The following is an 18,483-nucleotide window of genomic DNA, read 5'->3' on the forward strand; positions in this document are numbered from 1 at the left end:
ATAGAGGTAACAAATGGAAGGCATTTGGCTCCAAACGACACAAACCCCTAACTCTCTAGGCCTAATTTATTTACAACTCCAGGGGGCCTCAGTTTTCTCTGTAGGCACGGCGGAGGTCATGAAAGATCACAATGCTTGTTGTGTTGGTCTGCGTGGGGTCAGCCATGACGGCAACAGAGGGAAGAAAATGCTCCACCCTTACCAGCTTTCCTCCAGATTTCTTCAGGAAGATATCCTGAGGGAGGCCTGTGTAAGAAGTCTCTGTGGGACTCTGAAATAGACATGCAGAAACTAATTCAGTAATACAGGCATGACAGCAAACTCTAAAACTTTCTATTTACACATTTGTCCAATGCTTGTTCCCAATTTCTTTTTTGACATCAATACAAATGTGTGGCAACACCAGGAAACAAACTGTCAAGCAGGTTTCCAGTCATTTGATAAAAAGACAGGGTACATCCAATTTAAAAATAAATAGGAATACTATTTATGAGCATGCTCTAAGCATAAGGATGCAATCAGCTGGTTAAAAAAAAACAAGATGTTGCAACCAGGTCTGTATTGCCTCACAGCATGAGTGCAATTTTCCAAATGTGTTGGAAAATATCACCATCTGACTGACTTTTGTGTCTAATTTGATGCATTTTAGCAGATTCAGCTATTGCAAATGAGCCCTACCTTGCTGTGAGTGTTTTGCGTTGCCAAACATGCCCTGCGTGTGTTGGTCTACCTGTCTGTCTGCCTGTCTGCCTTTCAGCAGCCGAGGAAGTTCCTATAGGCAGTGATTCGCTGCTGCTAGCTGTGTTGGAGGAGGAGTTGTGGTGAGGAGTAGGAGGAGGAAGAGTAGAAGGAGGTGGAAGGCATTGTTGTCCGTTGCTCGCACCTTTTTTCATCTCCTCCACGTCGCTGTAGCGGCGAATCCAGTGATTCATCTCCTCTCTGTCTGCCTCCTGGCAGCGCCGTAGCACCGTCAGGGAACGCCGTGTCTTTTCTACCATGTCCATGATGCAGTTGAGGAGCTGAAAAAAAATAAACATACCAAGTTTACCCAAAGTGATGAGAACAGTAAAATAAAAGTTTGCTTAACAATTTACATACATCCACAATGTGCACAATAATGGAAACATCCTTACAGTTCAAAGAGTTTTGAATTAAAAGAGTTCCAACCAAAAAAATCAAGTCATCAAGCATGTTTTTTTACAACATACCACCATTCTCCAATTTTATGCCACTGTGTTCCTACATCAGTCTACCTCTTCATGGATTGTGTGCCTGTCAGTGAATTTTAATGTCTAGGAGTGTCACAACAATGATAATGAAACAGCTGGGCTGTTGATGAACAGGCTGAGTAAATTTCTTCCACCCCTCTGCTCTGTTCCCTGCCAATTCAACACATTTCCTGCTTTTCCTCATCTCTTTTTAGCGCCCCCTCAAAAATCAAACAAGGTCTGCTAGTTGTAGGTTTGGTCTAGTTAACTAGATACATATTCTCATCCAACGCACACATCTCTGCCTCCTTTTTCTCTGGTTCTCCAGAACTGCGTCCCTCCCCCTTCCAGTCAGCTATATTTATTTCAGCAAAGTGTTTCAAATTTGGCAAAGGTCCAAGCCTGGCCGGTTCCCTCCATGACTGCAGCTCTTGTCTCAGCTGCTGAGCCCAGCTGGAGCTGCTCTCTGCGGGGTCCTGAGCTCCATCTGGGGCCCCGTCGCCGTCCCCGTCTAACGCTTTACATGCAAGTATGGATCTGTGCAAAGTAAAGATGATTTTCTCTGGACTGAGTTGATGTAGGTGGAAGAAATCCTGAAAGGTGTGTAGCTCTTGTTGGCTCAGCCCTTTGTCACAGACCCTACTGGTCAGCTGTGCGTCAACTGGTAACTTAGCCGGAACAGAAGCTGCTCTGTCGGTCAGCAGTTCCTATTGACCTTGCTCTTTTTGTTTGGGCTTTCTGGGAAATGATTGATGCAAAAATATGAGCATACGAAACCATAACAGTCACGCAATCATACGTTATCAAGGTGTTTCCATTCTTCTGCCCACTCCCGGTCTGTAAGACGGTGGTCGATCACCTCTTCTTGACGGGCTCCGTGTACTGCTGCCAATGAAAAACAGACAAGATGTCATGTCCAGCCCTTATGCTGAGCATTTTATAGCATATTATGTAAAATAAAAAAAGGCCATTGTTATGTTTTATGCAGTTTTATGCAAATGTTTCTAATTGCTGTTGCATCAGTATGAAATACTCTGAATGATACATGGCCTACATACTCTATTTGCATGAACTTCTTAATTTCTTCTTCCAAAGTGGCAACAACCAATTGAGTTGTTGCATGTGCATGTAACCAAAAAACTCAATCATCCAATTTACCAAGCAAGGTTACATTTATTTTAGTGCAAGTGAATGTATAGATATGCAACTCTCTCATGTTTAAGCAATGATACAATGTCTTTTTCCTTTTGGAAAAGCAGATGGAAGGCATACATGGTGGCCACAGTTGGCCACTAAGCACGTATGGCTATGGTCTTTATATAGACACATGGCCACATGGATAATCACATTGGACTGACAACTGGCCTTTGTTCACCACATACACCCTACTTATATTTACACAAGCTCACTCAGTCCTGACCATATAAGTGTGCAACATGTGACTTCTGATCAATAAATGTATCCAACCAGACGCGTGCTTTGCAGCTGCTGTACCTGTCGGTCGGTGCCTGTCTCGACTGTCGCGGTGATCTGTATGTCTGTAAGCGTCTCTGTACTGGTGAGCCAGAGCCATGTCCTCCAAGCGATAGTGCTGGGGTCCCACCTGGGGGTTGGGTGGGTGGGGTAGGCCATTGGGAGGGTGTGTGGGGAGACCGTTAGGGGGCGGGTGAGCGGGGAGACCGGTGCTGGGGCTGAAACGATGGCTGGGGCTGATGGTGCAGGGTCTCTTAGCCAGGTGCTCGGGGTGCAGTCCATCCCTCTCTGAGCTATCTTTGGTCCTGAAGAGAGAGACATGGTGGTAAGCTAAAACATGGCAGAATGTGGAAAAAAGGTTTGCGGCTATTAAACAATAGAGACTGAAGTTAATTAACATTTTTGTTGGTTACCATGACACCGTTTGGTGAGGAAATGACTTTATAGTAACATAAAACCAATGACAACAATAAAAGCACTAAAATCTATCACTTTTTTGTGACAAAGGCAGACTTTTGATTTTGAATTTAACAAGTTTGAATGCAAGTTTTGAATGCAAGTTAAAGTCCCACTTCAACGATCTTTTTATCTATTGTTCCCAACAGTCTTTAATGATGATTATGCTATTTTAGGCAAGGACTGGTGACATGATGACTGCTACTCACATCCTTCTGTTTACACTCCCTCCTGCTAACTTACAGCCCCACATATACCCTAGCTTAACATTACAGGTGCAACGAAAATGACGAGCAATAGAAAAGCAATTACAGTTTTGAACCAGATTCCAGCTCAGAGAAGGAAGATAAGATTATACATGGATCTATTTGTCTGTAAGTGGATGCATTAAAGGGGAGTGGAGCAGGGAGCTTGTGGCCTGCTTCTGTGTTACACATAAAAGCTTTTTCCAACAGTATTTTTCATCATCTCCCAATTCACAAGGATTTGAATAAAGAAATACTCAGAAGTGCAGTTTTAATATTAAAAAATCCACAAGTACATATTAAAAACACTGTTTTCAATGGAGTGGGTCTTTAATGACATGCGCTTTGCAAACCTGTCACCACTTTATCAAAACTGCAGATTCAACTATTAGATCTTTTTTAATTAACTCTTACTAGCATGCTAGTTCCTAGCCTCCCATTATACATAAAAAAATGTGTCAAATTTTTAGTTTAATCTCAACTAACATCATTTTAACAAAACAAAAGTTACATTTTTTTCTCCTAATCGAATCCCAGTCCTCAAAGTGTATTGTGAATGCTGATAGCCCATAGTGCAGGAAAACATCCCTTTCAAGATCAAATTTTTCTTTAAATGTTGTTAAAATCTCTATTTTTAAATGAAAAATGTTGCAGCTTCATATTATCTCTTATGTTAAACTTCCCTATTTTTGAGTCCCAAGCAAGAAATACAAACATGTTTTTAAAGTTCCATAGCGATCCATATGGCATATGCTAACACACACACCTCCACACACACTTTTGAATGATTGCTGCTTGTTGTGCAGATACAGTAAAGCGCTGCTCCTCTAAATCTCCTGCACAGCTGCACACCATATGTATCAAACAAAACCAAGTCCAACTGAACACCCTGCATCTCAAGCTCTTAATCTGAATATCCGTCTGCCTACTCTTAGATTGCAAGTATTTCTCCCTCCCACCCTGCTACCAAGCTTAGGGGGCAGTGGGGGCTCAAGGCTGTCTATTTGACAGATGTTTAGTTGCGCTCATTTGTGTCTGTGCGGTTTGAGCGAGTGTGTGTGCGTGTTTGTTAAAGGGTTGTGTTTTCCACGCCATCTGGACGGTTTAAATGGGAGTGTTGATATTAATCTTTTTAGCTGTATGGCAATAGCCAGGCATTCAGATGGAAAACACTCTTTATCATCACGGGGATCAAAAGGAAATAAATGCAATGCTGCTGCCACATGTAGATGGGCGTGCGCTTGTGTGTGCTCACTTTATTTGTGCATCCTTGTGCATGTCAGCGCGCTTTGTACACACTTCTGATTGTGGAAGGCAACAAATCATGGGAACAGCTGGCACAATATTGGTTGTACTCCCCTCCCCTAACCGAGTCTGACATGTTGCTTATAAGCCAGAGGCCAGGAGGCTGAGGTGTGCGGATTACAGTGGGATTGCGTGTACGACTTCAACCACTGGTCCTGCGTACATCCAAACCAAAACACCACCCACCACATTGCACCCCCGTGTCAGGATGTGCTCTGTGTTCTGGACATCACAATACCATCTGGAAAAACTGAATACAGATAGCTGTGGGGGGGGGGGGGCAGCAGGTCAAGGAGAGGGGCGAATAAGTGATGACATATGAAGAAAAATGAAAAAGTGCAATAGAATGGAAGTAGGTATGTGGAAGAGGAGTATAACTGGTTTTAGTTGATGACTTCTTATAAAGTTGACTTTTTTCTTTGCATCTACTTTCATTTTGGCTCTAACTCTTTTTAATACATTTGTTTCTCTTCTCCCATGGACAGTCTGGCATAAGGGCAATCTGGCTCTCACCCTCCCTCCATAAGATTTACAGCCTCCCGTGGGTGCCCAGCTTTCTGAAGAACTCTGACAATGCACTGGTGTGAGTCTGTGCCAAACCCTGCCAGTGCATTGGTCCTCTGATGTCTGTGTTTACTTGTGTTAAATGGAGACAAGCTACCTGTCAGGAGTCCTTCTCTTGCCGTGCTCGTTCATCTCCAGCATGATCTCGGATGAGTCGAGGGGTGAGCTGGCGTTGGCGTCAAGGAGGAGCTGTTCGTGTTGAGCCAGATACTGAGCTGGAGTCTGTTTGGCCAACCTTGCACAGTGGAGCAATTCTCTCTGCAGCAGGGGCAGGTTTGCCTTGAGTGATCAAAAAAGGAAAGACACAGATCTCTGCTTAGTAAAGACATACGTTGCTGCAGCAAAGATACATTTTCATTGTACTGATGTTAACTCTGGGAGAAGAGTCAAGTAGACAAGAAGAGCACTAAAAACTCACAGTGGAACATTAGATGGATGGGGTGAGAGTGAAATAATGCCAGATTAGGCTAAGGGGAAAGGGGGGGGGGTGATAGATGAATAGACAGGACGAGATAAGGCAGGTCCCCTGACACATTCCTCTCCCATGTCTCACTCTCTTTGGGGTGCGCTTTCATGTGCACTGGATCTGCATGTGTGGCTGTGGGTGAACGTGTGTGTAACAGTGCTGTCAAGAAGCTCTCTCAGACCTGTCAAGTTGATAGAACACAGATACTACTGCAGTGTCCCAGATGTGGAGGATCACCACACCACTAGGAGGTCCGACACACGCTTTTATTTACACGCAGACCCTTCAACTGTCTGCATTAAATATGCTTGCCGACAGGGATGGTTTCCTTTTAAGGGCATATAAAACATCCCATGTAAATATTTGCAAATGAAAGAAAGGCTTCCCCCAGTGCTCTCCAGCCCTTTATCTCTGAAGACAATCTCCTTTTTCATGAGGACGATGTTCTAACTAACTCACGCTTTTTTCTTCTTTTAGGTGGAGTACTATTTTGCACATTATAAAATACTTCAACAAAAATTGTGTTTTTTTACATGTTCTTGTGTTGTTTTTCTCATGATGGAGGACATATATCGCAAAAATCAAGCTTCAAATCTAGTTTTTTTTTTTTACTTATTCCTGTATTCAAATTGTTGTCTCAGAAGCAAATGAAAATATGCAGTTGGAAAAAGCTAGCTGTGATGTAGATGCCACAATCAGCTCCACCCACAAACAACTCAGAGGCAAATTTCTGATGAACTCCTGTTGTTCTGAAGAAACTATGTCCTAAAATCCATGGACAATATTGAACAATATTTTACTCTATAATGTTTTAATGAAAGTTAAATAGTTTCTTACACTAAATGTACACATATTCAAATAAAATGTTTAAGAAAATATTTAAATTAGACTTCAGAGCAGACTTTTTTTGACCTTCATGAATACTTTGTAAACCAAAAATGTATGCGTTTACAGAAATGATTGGAAGCTGATCATTTTTAAAGAAAAAGAAAGTATTTGCCAATATATTTGTTTTAGATGCAACCTGTCAAAACTCACTCACCTTTAGAAAAGGAATGACGAAAGGCCTCAGGGGGAAGTTGGTGGCCTCATGAAGTTTGGAATGAAACTCCTCAATGGTGAGGGTGGAGTTCTGAGAGTGCAACAGAGAAAGCAAGTGAACACATTTTAAAGACCTTTTTCACAGAAACCACTGAAGTTAGAAAAGTTTATACATATATACCCTATACAGCACATTTTAGTCATAGATTTTTATTATAATAGGGTTTGAACCTGACTGTGAGCTTGCAACCAATATTGTGTATGGGAAAAAGGTAAAAAGCTAATTTTGAAACAGTAATTACAACATACCACCAGTCCTAACACGAGGCTGCGCACTCTTTCTCCAATCTCAGGTGATATGTCGTTGCCAAACTGCTGCAATGTCGTCAGGAAGCGCTTCAGTTTACAAAGCTGTCGAGCTCCACAAGCTGGCGGGAGCTGCTGGTTGGAGAGCGATGCCGTTGAAGACATGGCTGGCCCATTACTGAAGCCGTTAGGGGTGGATGGAGCACCATTCAGCGACGTCGGCGAGTGGCTGCTTCCGTTCAGCACTGCAGAAAGAACAGGCAGAAGCATGGCTGTGAATTGGGTCAGGAGCTCTGGGGTGTCATGTGGTGACAGATCTTGGGACAAGAAGAGGGCCTTTATAGCTTGCTGACAGAGGACGATGCTCTTAAGATGATAAAGAAGGAAAGCAGACAAGACTTAGAATTCGATACCGTGTCAGCTGGGAGTGGGGTGATGCAACTGTCTGCTAGTTTCTGTGAGCTACAAGTGTGTTTGCGGGAACTTCAGCTGTCTCACAAATGCTACCACTTGACCCCCTCAAGCCCTTCCATCTCTGCCTGTATCAGTCTATTCCCCCCTACTCCTCACCAACTCACTAGGACACAACTATAAGAGGAACTTGTTAAAGAGGAGCCAAAAATATTCCTTTGGCCTGTGTTACTTTTATTCCAGTAGCAGGTGTGTAGCTAAATCTGGCCCTGCACATGGCCACCAGCTGAAAGTAGATTTGCAGCTCTAAGGATCAGTAAAGACACACAGTTTTATATACAAACACACACAAAGCAAAGATACACACATGTATATACAAAAAATAATAATAATACAGAGCCAGACACACCTGCTCGCCTTCACAATTTCTTACTCATACACGGAACTTTGTGTATACATAAGGCGGACATAGACAAAAAATGGTCATATCAACACCATATCCTGCATCTGTGAAACCTTTGATGCAATGATTTTTTATTAAAAGTGACCTTTTCTGATAAACAGATTACGTACATAAAAAATATTATTTCTAGGTTTGTATGACCTCAATATTGAGGATAGTTAAGGATTTGCTTCACCTGGTTTTCACCTGGTTTTTAATGGAGAAAAGACAGCTGACCGGCCTGCTAGTTTGCTCATCAATCTACTTCACATCAGGTGGGATTTTTGGCTCAGTCACATGCACTGCCAAAACAAGCCTGCTAGAAATAAGTAAAAAACGTTTAAAATATTAAAAAAATTGCCAAACAAAAAAAATTGCCAAATGAGTAAGAAAAAGGGTCTTACCAAGAAGTCTTATTTTAAGAAAAAAATCTAGTCACTAAGACATATTTTGTTAAACTAAGATTACTTTACCATAGAAAAACTTTCTCACTAAGATTTTCTGGCAAGACAGAAAATAAGACATTTATTGTAAACATGGGTCTTTTTACTTTCTTAAGATCTCGTTTTTGCAGTGTGTGGACTGACTCTGCCATCCTGGTTGTCTATGCTCGTGTTCTGATTTTAGTGAGAGGGAGCGCTGCACGGAGAGAGCTACAATGCCGAGCACCCACCACGACAGGTGAAACAACATGGGCTGTCATTACTATATAGGGAAGAATGTCATGTACAAACTGCAACAGCATTCGGCTTGATGCTCCTTGTAACCAGCGCCGCCTGACCAGCTAATAAACAACACACACGCATGCACAATGCCACAGACACACTCACACATGCTACCCAGGACACTTGTTCCACCAGCAAGGGCATTGTTGACACAAAAAGACATGCACAAGTCTGTAGAGAGACACACCTGACATGTACAAGTGACCAAAACACTTGTTCATGATGCGAGGAATAGACATATATTTGGAATTCCCCAACCTTTGTGCAGACATACAAAGTGACAATTGTGTTCAAAGGAATAGTTCCCCATATGGTTTTAGGATGCTGCACAAATCTATATCTTAACTAAGTAACTTACAGGTTTGGTCTGGATCATCTTCTAAAGTGTAAGACCTTAGTGACAACTAAGCAACTAATAAAAAATACAAGTTTTAGGACAAACAATGCATAATAAAAATAATACTTTTTCAGTGAAGACATAAAAGCGATCAGAACTCTGGTTGTCTCTGAATTTGTTCAGTACTCTCGATTTAGTGCATTGTAAAGTGTTTTCGCTATTTTGTAGTGCTGTCTGAATCTACAATTCCAAAATCCAGTGCCATAGAAATTTCTCAGAAATATCTGCAAAAAACCAGCGGGCATTGATGCTCATGAGATGGGCAAATATTGAGCACAATGCATTGCGTTTGAACAATGCAGAAATGCGTTCTCATTCATTTTTCATAAAAAACTATGAAAGTCATCATCAGAACACAGTGGATTCATAAATAGTCTTTGTACCATGTTCATATTTATCAGGTTTTTGGACATCTAACCTCTGTCTTGTGCCAGATAATTTCCTCTAGCTTTTAGCAGCTTCGATGCACCATCAAGTGTTGACATTTAGTTGTCTCTAAAATCACAAAATTTTGGCATGGAAAATCCTTCATGCTCCACAACAACCACAACCTGAAATCATCCTGACAGGTACCTTAACATCTAGTAACCAGGTTATTGCATTAGATCCATTATTAGCCTCATGCTGTCCAAAACAAATCCATGTTCGCACCTTCTAATCAGCTTTGTGTTTGTAGTGCTGTTGACTGTGCCTTCCACAGTTTCTGCTGTCATATTAGAGGCTCTCTGTGAAATTACATTTTAGCTGGGTTTTTTTGTAACTACTGGAGCACACAAATCTATCAAGAAACCTAAGTGTGTTAAAGAGTTCTGAATTACAGACACAAACAATAAATAAGCTAATTATGCTAGTAATTTTGGATATTTATTGTTAATAGAAAAGTCCAGTTTCAATTATTAATTTCCTTTTTTTTTAAAAGCAAAAAAGAAGAACATTACTTGATTTACTGGTGGTCGGAGTGAAAGAGGCATTGCGACTTGTTGCTTGGCTTACAGCCGGGGGTGGAGGCGGCATGGTGGGTGGGGTGGACCTGGGCTGGGTTTTCACATCCGCAGGTGAATCTGGCATTGTTCCAGCCTTCTGCACTCTGCTACCTGCATTATAAGAAGGAAAAACCACAGAGAAAAACCACGACAGTTACCATGATAAAGCTCCAGCTCTGGTTAAAAAAAAACACACTTTTAAAAGAAGTTCAGATGAAGAGCGCTGACATTTTCACCTGAGCGCCATCGATTGTTTCCTTTAAGCAAAAGCCCCATGTACAGAACTAAAACAAATCAATGCAGGCAGTGGAAACAAATCCAAGCTTGTATTGTGTTTCTTGTTGGAGATTCATGGGCCTGGGAGACATACGCGAACACCTGCTCTCTCGTTCAGCTGCTGGTGACTGAGATCCCTCTCTACTTTTTCCCGGTCGCTCTCTCCTTCACACATACACAATCCATGTAGCAATGACATCCCAATCAGTGTCCCCACCCACATGTAACCTCCAACCCCGAGACACACATCCACGGGCACACACACCTCCCCGCCTGTCCCTTCTCGTTGCCGAGCTCAGACAGCCGGCTTGACAGCCTGTGACAAGTGCAGCTGGATCTGCTGCTGTCCATCACTGCAGACTGGCTTTCAGCAGAGCTCTGTGTTGTCCTGCTATACCAGAGGCTGCACTGTCCTCTGCCAGACACCCTGCCAGGACCAAAGAAGGCAAGGCTAAGCTCTGTCACATGAAGGCAATAGATGGTGCAACGAAGGACATGGGGAAAGCATAACAGAGTGACATGCCAATCAACAAGGTCTGTCACCTCAAATTGTGTGAGTTTAAGACCAGTAAATGTGAATATTTTGTAGAAATCTGCATGCAGGCATCATGCTCTATTTATTGATCTATCAATAGAGTCATTGTATTCGTCTGCCCGTACAGCTGCTGGAACCAGATCTTTCAACGAGGCTCTGATGAAGAATGGTGAAGAAATATTACATCTTGTACTATTTGCGTAAATGTCCTAGTTCCTAATATATTAGACAAATAGAATTTAATAAGAAAGGGAGACACTGATGGAGCTGCCTTAGACAGGGGAAAGGTAAATTTAAACACAAAGTGAATTAAAGAAGTATTTTAAATTCCTAAAGTAAGAACTTATTAAAAAATAATTACTTAAATTATTTTTATTAATTCTCCATTGTCATTTAACTGCAGTAAGTTGTATGGTTATAATAAGAGTGTTTCATGTACGCATGTTTCAAACTAAGATAAAAAATAAAGTCTTTAATGTCTCTAAACTAAGTAAAGTGCTGTTAAAATAACTTTTATTTGATCAGATCATGCTAGCGTTCTTTTGTTTTCATATTCAAACCATGGGAAAAATAAATAATCAGAAGTGGGTAAAGTATCATTATCATTATAAAGGAGAAGTCAAAAGCTGTTATGCAATTAATTACTTAAGAATTAAAATGTAACAAGTGAACCATTTCTCAAGTTCAAAGCACTACTAAAAAATGTTTAAAAAAAATTAAAATCAGCATTTTTATACTCTAATATATTAAAAATTATTCAAGATTATGAAGGACAATTGGGATCGAATTATTTCAGTAAGTGATCTGGCAACACAAGAAAATATTCATGTTCCTTTATAATATACATTCTTCAATGACTGACATAAAAAGGAACATCTTAATGTTTGCCCCTTTTTTGACAGCAACAGGGCTTTAACTGCTGTTTAGAAAATTTGGCACAAATGTTAGAAGCAAAAGAAGTAACAAAAAATTAAAGTGAAAGTATAGAGAAGTAAAATTACTTTTTGGAGTAACATTTTTACAAAAAAAATATCTATGAATAAATAGAATTTATTGAAATCCACCTCTACTATGATAATATCTTTTTGAAAATAGAGGTTCACAAATTCTCTCTTGACCAGAAAAAAAAAGAATCAGAGAAAACCTAGCTGGACTATAAGTGTTTACAGAATTACTCCATCATAATAACTTAAACTGATGTAGTAATAATATTTGGTAAAAGAGAAAAAAAATCCCAATGCTTACTCTTGCAGCAAATTTTCAGAGCATTGGCCTTTATGTGTTCATTCAAGTCCTGTACATAGCTGCATTGTAAACATAATGCAGTCAACACCTATTACAGCAAATCAGTGTCACTTAATTTGTCTTTTGCTTTCATGTTTTGCCCTGTGTCATTTGGCCCCGGTGCTTGGTGTAAGCCTATTTCAGAAAGCTCATGCAGAAGCGTTCAACAGCTGGTGTCTGTATTTAAAGAGCGCCACACTGGAGTGTGCTGTGCGAGGGCTACTGACACAGTGATCCACAAGAACACAAGGGCCACTCTGCTCTTTGGCTTATGCCAGACACTCTGATCATAAACACACAAGTTGGTGGCGGACGGACGGGGGGGGGGGGCTTATGGTTCAAAATAACTGTTCTCGTCTGCTTAAAAATGAATGCATCTGAATTAATGAGCTTATACATTTTAGCCTCCATACTGGAATTTGCTTATTGTAATGTCTTCAGGTTATCAACATCCAATTTTAAAATCAAGCATACTGTTGTGGAACTGTCTCCAGACACTGATGCTCAAAGAGCTTGACTTCAGAGTTGAAAATCTGAGGAGGGAGAGAACAGAAGGATACGGGGAGCATCCTGTCTGTCTGCTCCCACCATGGGATTACGGACAGCTGTTTAATCTGGCCAGCTACAGACGGGGCACACACAGACACACCGTGCTCTGGAATTTACTTTTAATACATTAGGAAGCCCGCTAGCACTGCATCCTCATCTGTGACCATCTGTGCTCCTATTGTTCTTTGTGTTGAAGGACAAAACATTTCAAGCAGGAGAATAAAAAAAAGGACTTCAATCACCTGCAAAGCTTGATCTGTTCTCCAGATTCAGGTCTGGATCACGCTGCTGTTCTGCTCCATATTTATATCTTCAGCAAAAACCAATAAAATTAAAAGGAAATCTGCTCAGTTGTGCCGCTGCCTGTTCTAAATAAGATCTAAGATTGTGTGGATAATAAAACAGGTTGACACAATCACCACTTACTTTGCCAGAGCCTATACCTGTTTGTTGTTGTTTTTTTGGAGTCTGCAAACAGCTGAACGTCTGTTTGCTTGACGTAATGAGGACTAAAAGATTGCTCGCCCAAGAAAAAGTCTGCAGCGTGCCTTCTAAAATTTTTCCCTGTCTTCTGCTCTCCCTTTATGCCATGATGAAACCAGATGAAAACACAAATCCCAGCAAGACACAACCACATATAGTATGCAGCACAACTGCACAGCCCCTTGGTTTGTCAAACTTTTGGTTTGATGTCTTGTTAAATCTTACAAGACCTTCACCTTCATAAGAGCTCTCTTAAAGACCCACTCCAAGGAAAATTGTGTTTTTTTGTGTTTTTAACATGTTCTTGTAGCATTTTTCTCATAATGGAGGACATATACCAAGGCAAGCTTAAAATTGCATTTCTGAGTATTTCTTATTCAAATTGATGTGATTTAGGAGCAGACAAAATTAAATTTGAAAAATATTTTAGCTGCGATTTAGGTGCTACAGTCGGCAAGCCACAAGCTCCCTGCTTCGCTCCATTGCAATGCATGCACTTGCAGACAAATAGATCCATGTATGTTTTTGATTTCCTCGTCTGAGCTGGAATCTGGCACAAAACTGTGCAACTGGACAGCTCCAATATTGCTCGCCATTTGTGCTGCACAGCTTTTGTTAGGTTGGGGTTGTAAAGGTTTGTAAGCTTAGCAGGAGAGAGTGCGGATGATGGGAAGTGTTAGCAGAGGCGAATTTCTAATAAACTACTGCCACTCTGCAAAAACTATGTCCTGCAAAATGACAGGTTCTTTTTATTCGGGCCAAAAACAGCATTATAATCATTATTAAAAGACCACTGGGAACACTTTTACAATAGATCAAAAGATGATCGGAGTGGGACGTGATGCAAAAATATTGATAACTGCTATTCCGTTCTGTTTGTGTGTCTTTGGTCCATTTTACCAGTGTATGTGGCATTATGTCAACTGAGAGTACCCTGCGTCTGTGTGCATGTGTACTTCCACTGGAAATACAGCTGCAGCTTATTAGCTCTGGCTAACCACTGCAAAACAGTCCCCTTAAATCCCCCCAGTCTATTCAATCTTTCATAGTCCGCAGAGACTGTCGTCAGTGACCACATAGGCCTAAAACTCTCCCTCTGTCTCTTGCAGCCTCCCTCCCTCCCTCTCCACTGTAATTCCCCCAGTCTCCAGGAATGCTGTTGTTTTTAATTTCTCCCAGCTGCTCTGGCTGGCTGCCCAGCCGCCTGCCTTTCCACATCTGTTCCCCATCCAGCCGCTGTGGAGTCCACACAAACAGAGCCTGAGCCTCTGGCCTTCCACGCCCCCACCCTACTAGGCCTTTATATCAAAACATTCAGGATTCTGACCCTGTGCCCTGGACATAAGGAATACAGCATCAGGTATTTGTGCACTGCTTGTTCAAAGGAAATAGTTGGCAAAAATCAACACTCAAAAAGAGACGTATGCTCCATATCTATCTTTAGTGAATGCTCTTATTTTGGAAGCTTCCTTGCTGTCACTTTGAGCTTGTTTTTCTGCATAGGTAAAGGAGGAATGTACGTGCGTGTTTGCGCATCTGCACATGTATGTGTGTCAGCACAGAGGCTGCAGAAAGATCCCAGACTCCTCTTCATCTTGAGCTGATTTAGAGTTCAGAGGCTTTAAAGCCTTCTTTAATGACAGGGTGGGATGGAGGCCGGTAGTGTACACACATGCATACACGTTTGTACTCACACTCCCATCTGAATCTTTTTCTAACTTCAAGTCTCTAGAAAATCCATTTAAAGACATGCAGAAAAGTTAGACGTAATCAAAATGTCTGAAGCAGATGCATTCACAGATGCGTTTGTAGCCTGGATGTGCTCATACTGTGGCCAGAAGCTCACACATTGTCCCCCATGTTACTTGGAAATCTGTGTGTAGTTCACATGCAGCGCCGGCTGACCAAACATGTTTAATGAAAAGCAAATGGGAGAATGAGAGGACATGGGGCGGGGGGTCATTGGTTCTTCCTAATAAGCCATAAAAATAACTTTTTTATCTCTTTGACCCCATTACTAGAAAAACATATCTGACAAGTAACCAGTTTTTATTTAAACTGGCACAAAAAGCAAGAAAGATATGAAAATAAGTGAGAGTGAGGATGAATGCTTCTCTTTCAGCTTCTCCCATCAGGGGCCGCCACAGCGAACAAGTCGCATGGTAAACTTGGCAATGTTTTACGCCGGATGCCCTTCCTGAAGCAACCTTCTCAAAGCAACCGGGCTTGGGACTGGCACAGAAGTAGAGAAGGGAACAGGGAGCAGCCCGGATTCGAACCTGGGTTTCACCGACGGAAGGCGCCGCAAACCAGCACGAGCTAAACCGGCTCCTGAGAGTGAGGATGAATCAAAGGAAATTTATTCAGGGCCAAAAGGTGCTCAGATTAGATGACTTATATTCCTGTCTTTCAGAGCTGCAGGGACCCTGTCGCGCTGAGCTTATATCTATGAGAGCTGTTGATGTAATTGTATTGAAGTTCTAGCGACCATCTGTTCTCCTCTGGGAGGGCTCGGCTCTTCATGTTGGGAGTGAAGTGGTTATATGCAGCATATCACTACTGCCGACGTGCTTGCAAATGAAAAAAAAAACTTCCTTTTCAGATTTTCCCAACGGCTGCTAATAAATTCCAGATGCTAGACTTTAGCTGTTTCGGCCTCTCCACCGCCTCCTGCTCTCCTCCATCTCCTGTCTTTCTTTATCTCATGTCGTATTCCCTCTTTTTCCTCTTTTGTACTTCTAGATTGTTGACCACTCATTTCACTCGTTTCATGCTCCCTCATCTCCTACCTGAGGATCCATCTCTCCTGGCTTGCTGTCCACCCACAAAACCCAGAGTCATTCCTAAATAAAGGAAGGTATTTGTGACATTTGGTCAAGGCAGGCTGTGCCAAGAACAACTCTCTGGCTAGTAAGACACATCTGGAGTGTGTTAGACTTGCGCTGGTCACTGGTACCGACATGAGCTCTCCCAGCAAACATCACACTGAGCAATCATCCAAAGCTCTGCAGAGCAAGATGCATCCAAAATGACAAACAAACGTGTTTGTTGTTTTCAAATCATATTGAAAACCGTAATTCTCAGCAGATAAAAACAACAGCTGTATGTCCAAATTCTCTGTTGTACTTGTTAGTTTGCTGTTTACATTTTCCCAGCAGTCACAGCACAGTCTTTGAACGTACTGTAGTGCAATGACATGACTGCTCACATGTTTTCTGCACAAGAACTACATTTTAGTGTTTTTTTGTGTGTGTGTGGTTTAACATCCATGTGTGTGTGTGTGTGGGCATGTGTGTGTGTGGCTCCGGGGTCCCAGTGTGAGAAGAACTGAACACCTGAACATCAATAACTGTCATGTGGGCCACCTGGGACCCCACAGCCAGCTTGCACCATGGGCACACAGCCATCACCAGCACAGCTGCCACTGGGAGGGGAGGGGGGACGAGGGTAAAGACAGAGAGAGAGAGCTGAGACAGGGGGGAGGAAGTAAGAGACATGAAACACACAGACATGAGGAAGTGAGTGTGTGTGCATGTGCATCTGGACTGAATAGATGGACAGGCAGACATTTACATGGAGGTTCTGCTCCAGATGAAAACTCTCCCTTTGTTTCCTCTCATTTACATCTTCTTTCCCTAGTCCTGCCAGCTGTGTGTCTAATTTTGCCAGCTGAAAGCTCAGCCTCAGGCAGTCATGAACCAACATATGAGCTGACTTTTCATTGTCTTTCCTCTTTCTGATGAGTCCAGAAACCAGGCTGGCTGCATCAGTTATGATGCTGCGTTCACACCGCCCTCGGCAATACGCTTTCAAGCGACCACTTTTAATGAAAAGTCTATGTAAACGAACGTTTAAAGCTCGATCTCGTGTTTGTGCGTCACTAAGCACATTTCTACCACCATTTTTGGGCTCTACGTACAAAACGGATGTCCACTGAACGCCCTGAACGTTAAACCAGGTGGAAATTTGACCAAACGGGGCCTCATATTTGATAGATGACGTCCCTTATAATTCACGGATCATGACGGAGAAATTAATAATTGTGGTTTGTGCCTGGCTTGAATTCTATGACACCAAGTCTTTCATTTCTAGGAATAGAGCTGTGAAAGAAAAAGACAGTAGCAAGATTCACCAGATTTGTACCGCTACAACATTTCACACCAAGCCTCTTCCAACTGTAGGTGGCGGACATGCGCTAATAAACAGTTGTAAAAGAACAAGAAGAAGCCCCTCCCTGGTTGTGCAGTGTGGACACCATGGGCTAAACACAAGTTCAGGACTGCAAGTCAAACGTCTGATGTGAACATAGCATGAAAGAAACTGACAATATTTAAAACTCTGGTCTAAAAACAGCGTTCCAGAAACACTGAGGCCCAAAATCTTTCCATAAAATAAACAACTGAAGTGGGAGTGGTCCTGCAAAAATGTCTGGTTTTGAGTCCAAATGTAGTACCGTAATTTTCGGACTAGATTGAGCAGACCTGATTATAAGCAGCACTCATTACATTCTTAAAGGATAAAACATTTTGTACATACATAAGCCGCACCTGCCTATAAGCCACATGTGCCCACATTGAAACATGTGTTGTAGAATGAGGATGTGAATGCGCTGAAACCATGCGCCGCGTGTGTAAGTAAGAGGGGAGAGCTCGTGCAGCGCAAGAGGGAGCGCTCTCACTCACTATTGCGCTGCTCCAAGCAATATGGTAGTAACAGCACTAACAGGGCAGGTTAAAAAAGAGCAGCAGTAACTTATAGACGTGCCTCTGCGCGGCACGCGCCTCCTGTGCACTGAAACCATGGAAGTCTTCCTCCTTAGTGTCAGATTGGAATAGCGTCAGATATTCTTCACCACACACTCTCTCAATGTCTCTTTCGTTGTCACTGTCAGCGTCACTCTCATCCTGAGGCAAATTCACTCCTGATCTTGCGCTGTCCTCTCCGTCACGCAGCAGACCGGCTTTTCCAAACCCATTGGTGATTGTGAATTTTTTCACACTGCTTTTAACGATTGCTTTGAACTTCCTGCATTTTCCATGATGAGGGTCTGTTCGTGCTATTCATTCACAAAGCAGGAATTTAGATTAAACTTGCGTCTTCCTCGACACATTTACCGTATTCCCCCTGTATCACTTTTACCGTTTATACTCGAGCGCCCTTAGCACTCGTTAGATAAAATGCATAAAGGGAAAAATATGCATAAATTAGCTGCATCATTGAATAAGCTGCAGGGTTGAAAGCTCGTGACAAAAGTAGCGGCTTATAATCCGGAAATAATGGTACTTGCAGAATTACTACATTGACTAGCATCAAGACACTGTCCTGGAATCACAA

The 18,483-nt window shown here is 42.1% G+C and overlaps 1 protein-coding gene across 27 annotated transcripts in view; it reads right to left on the reverse strand.

Annotated features, from left to right (window-relative positions):
• Positions 1–18,483, reverse strand: part of cbfa2t3 (CBFA2/RUNX1 partner transcriptional co-repressor 3) — a 56,593-nt gene that overhangs the window by 7,589 nt on the left and 30,521 nt on the right. For 5 of the 27 annotated variants that reach the window (XM_078944379.1, XM_011490069.4, XM_011490059.4 and 2 more), the window contains exons 2-9: positions 9,978–10,133; positions 7,068–7,309; positions 6,760–6,849; positions 5,349–5,530; positions 2,703–2,986; positions 2,008–2,093; positions 731–1,019; positions 203–271 (exon numbers count right to left, since the gene is read on the reverse strand). In XM_078944379.1, coding sequence (XP_078800505.1) covers positions 203–271; positions 731–1,019; positions 2,008–2,093; positions 2,703–2,986; positions 5,349–5,530; positions 6,760–6,849; positions 7,068–7,309; positions 9,978–10,133 — 1,398 coding nt within the window. Of the gene's footprint in view, positions 1–202; positions 272–730; positions 1,020–2,007; positions 2,094–2,702; positions 2,987–5,348; positions 5,531–6,759; positions 6,850–7,067; positions 7,310–9,977; positions 10,134–10,250; positions 10,465–18,483 lie in introns of those variants that run through there. The other 22 variants (XM_078944369.1, XM_078944373.1, XM_078944388.1 and 19 more) reach the window with 10 other exon arrangements.

Source organism: Oryzias latipes, chromosome 3, assembly GCF_053564925.1.
Source record: "Oryzias latipes strain Hd-rR chromosome 3, Olatipes_Hd-rR_3.1".
Lineage (NCBI taxonomy): Eukaryota > Metazoa > Chordata > Actinopteri > Beloniformes > Adrianichthyidae > Oryzias > Oryzias latipes.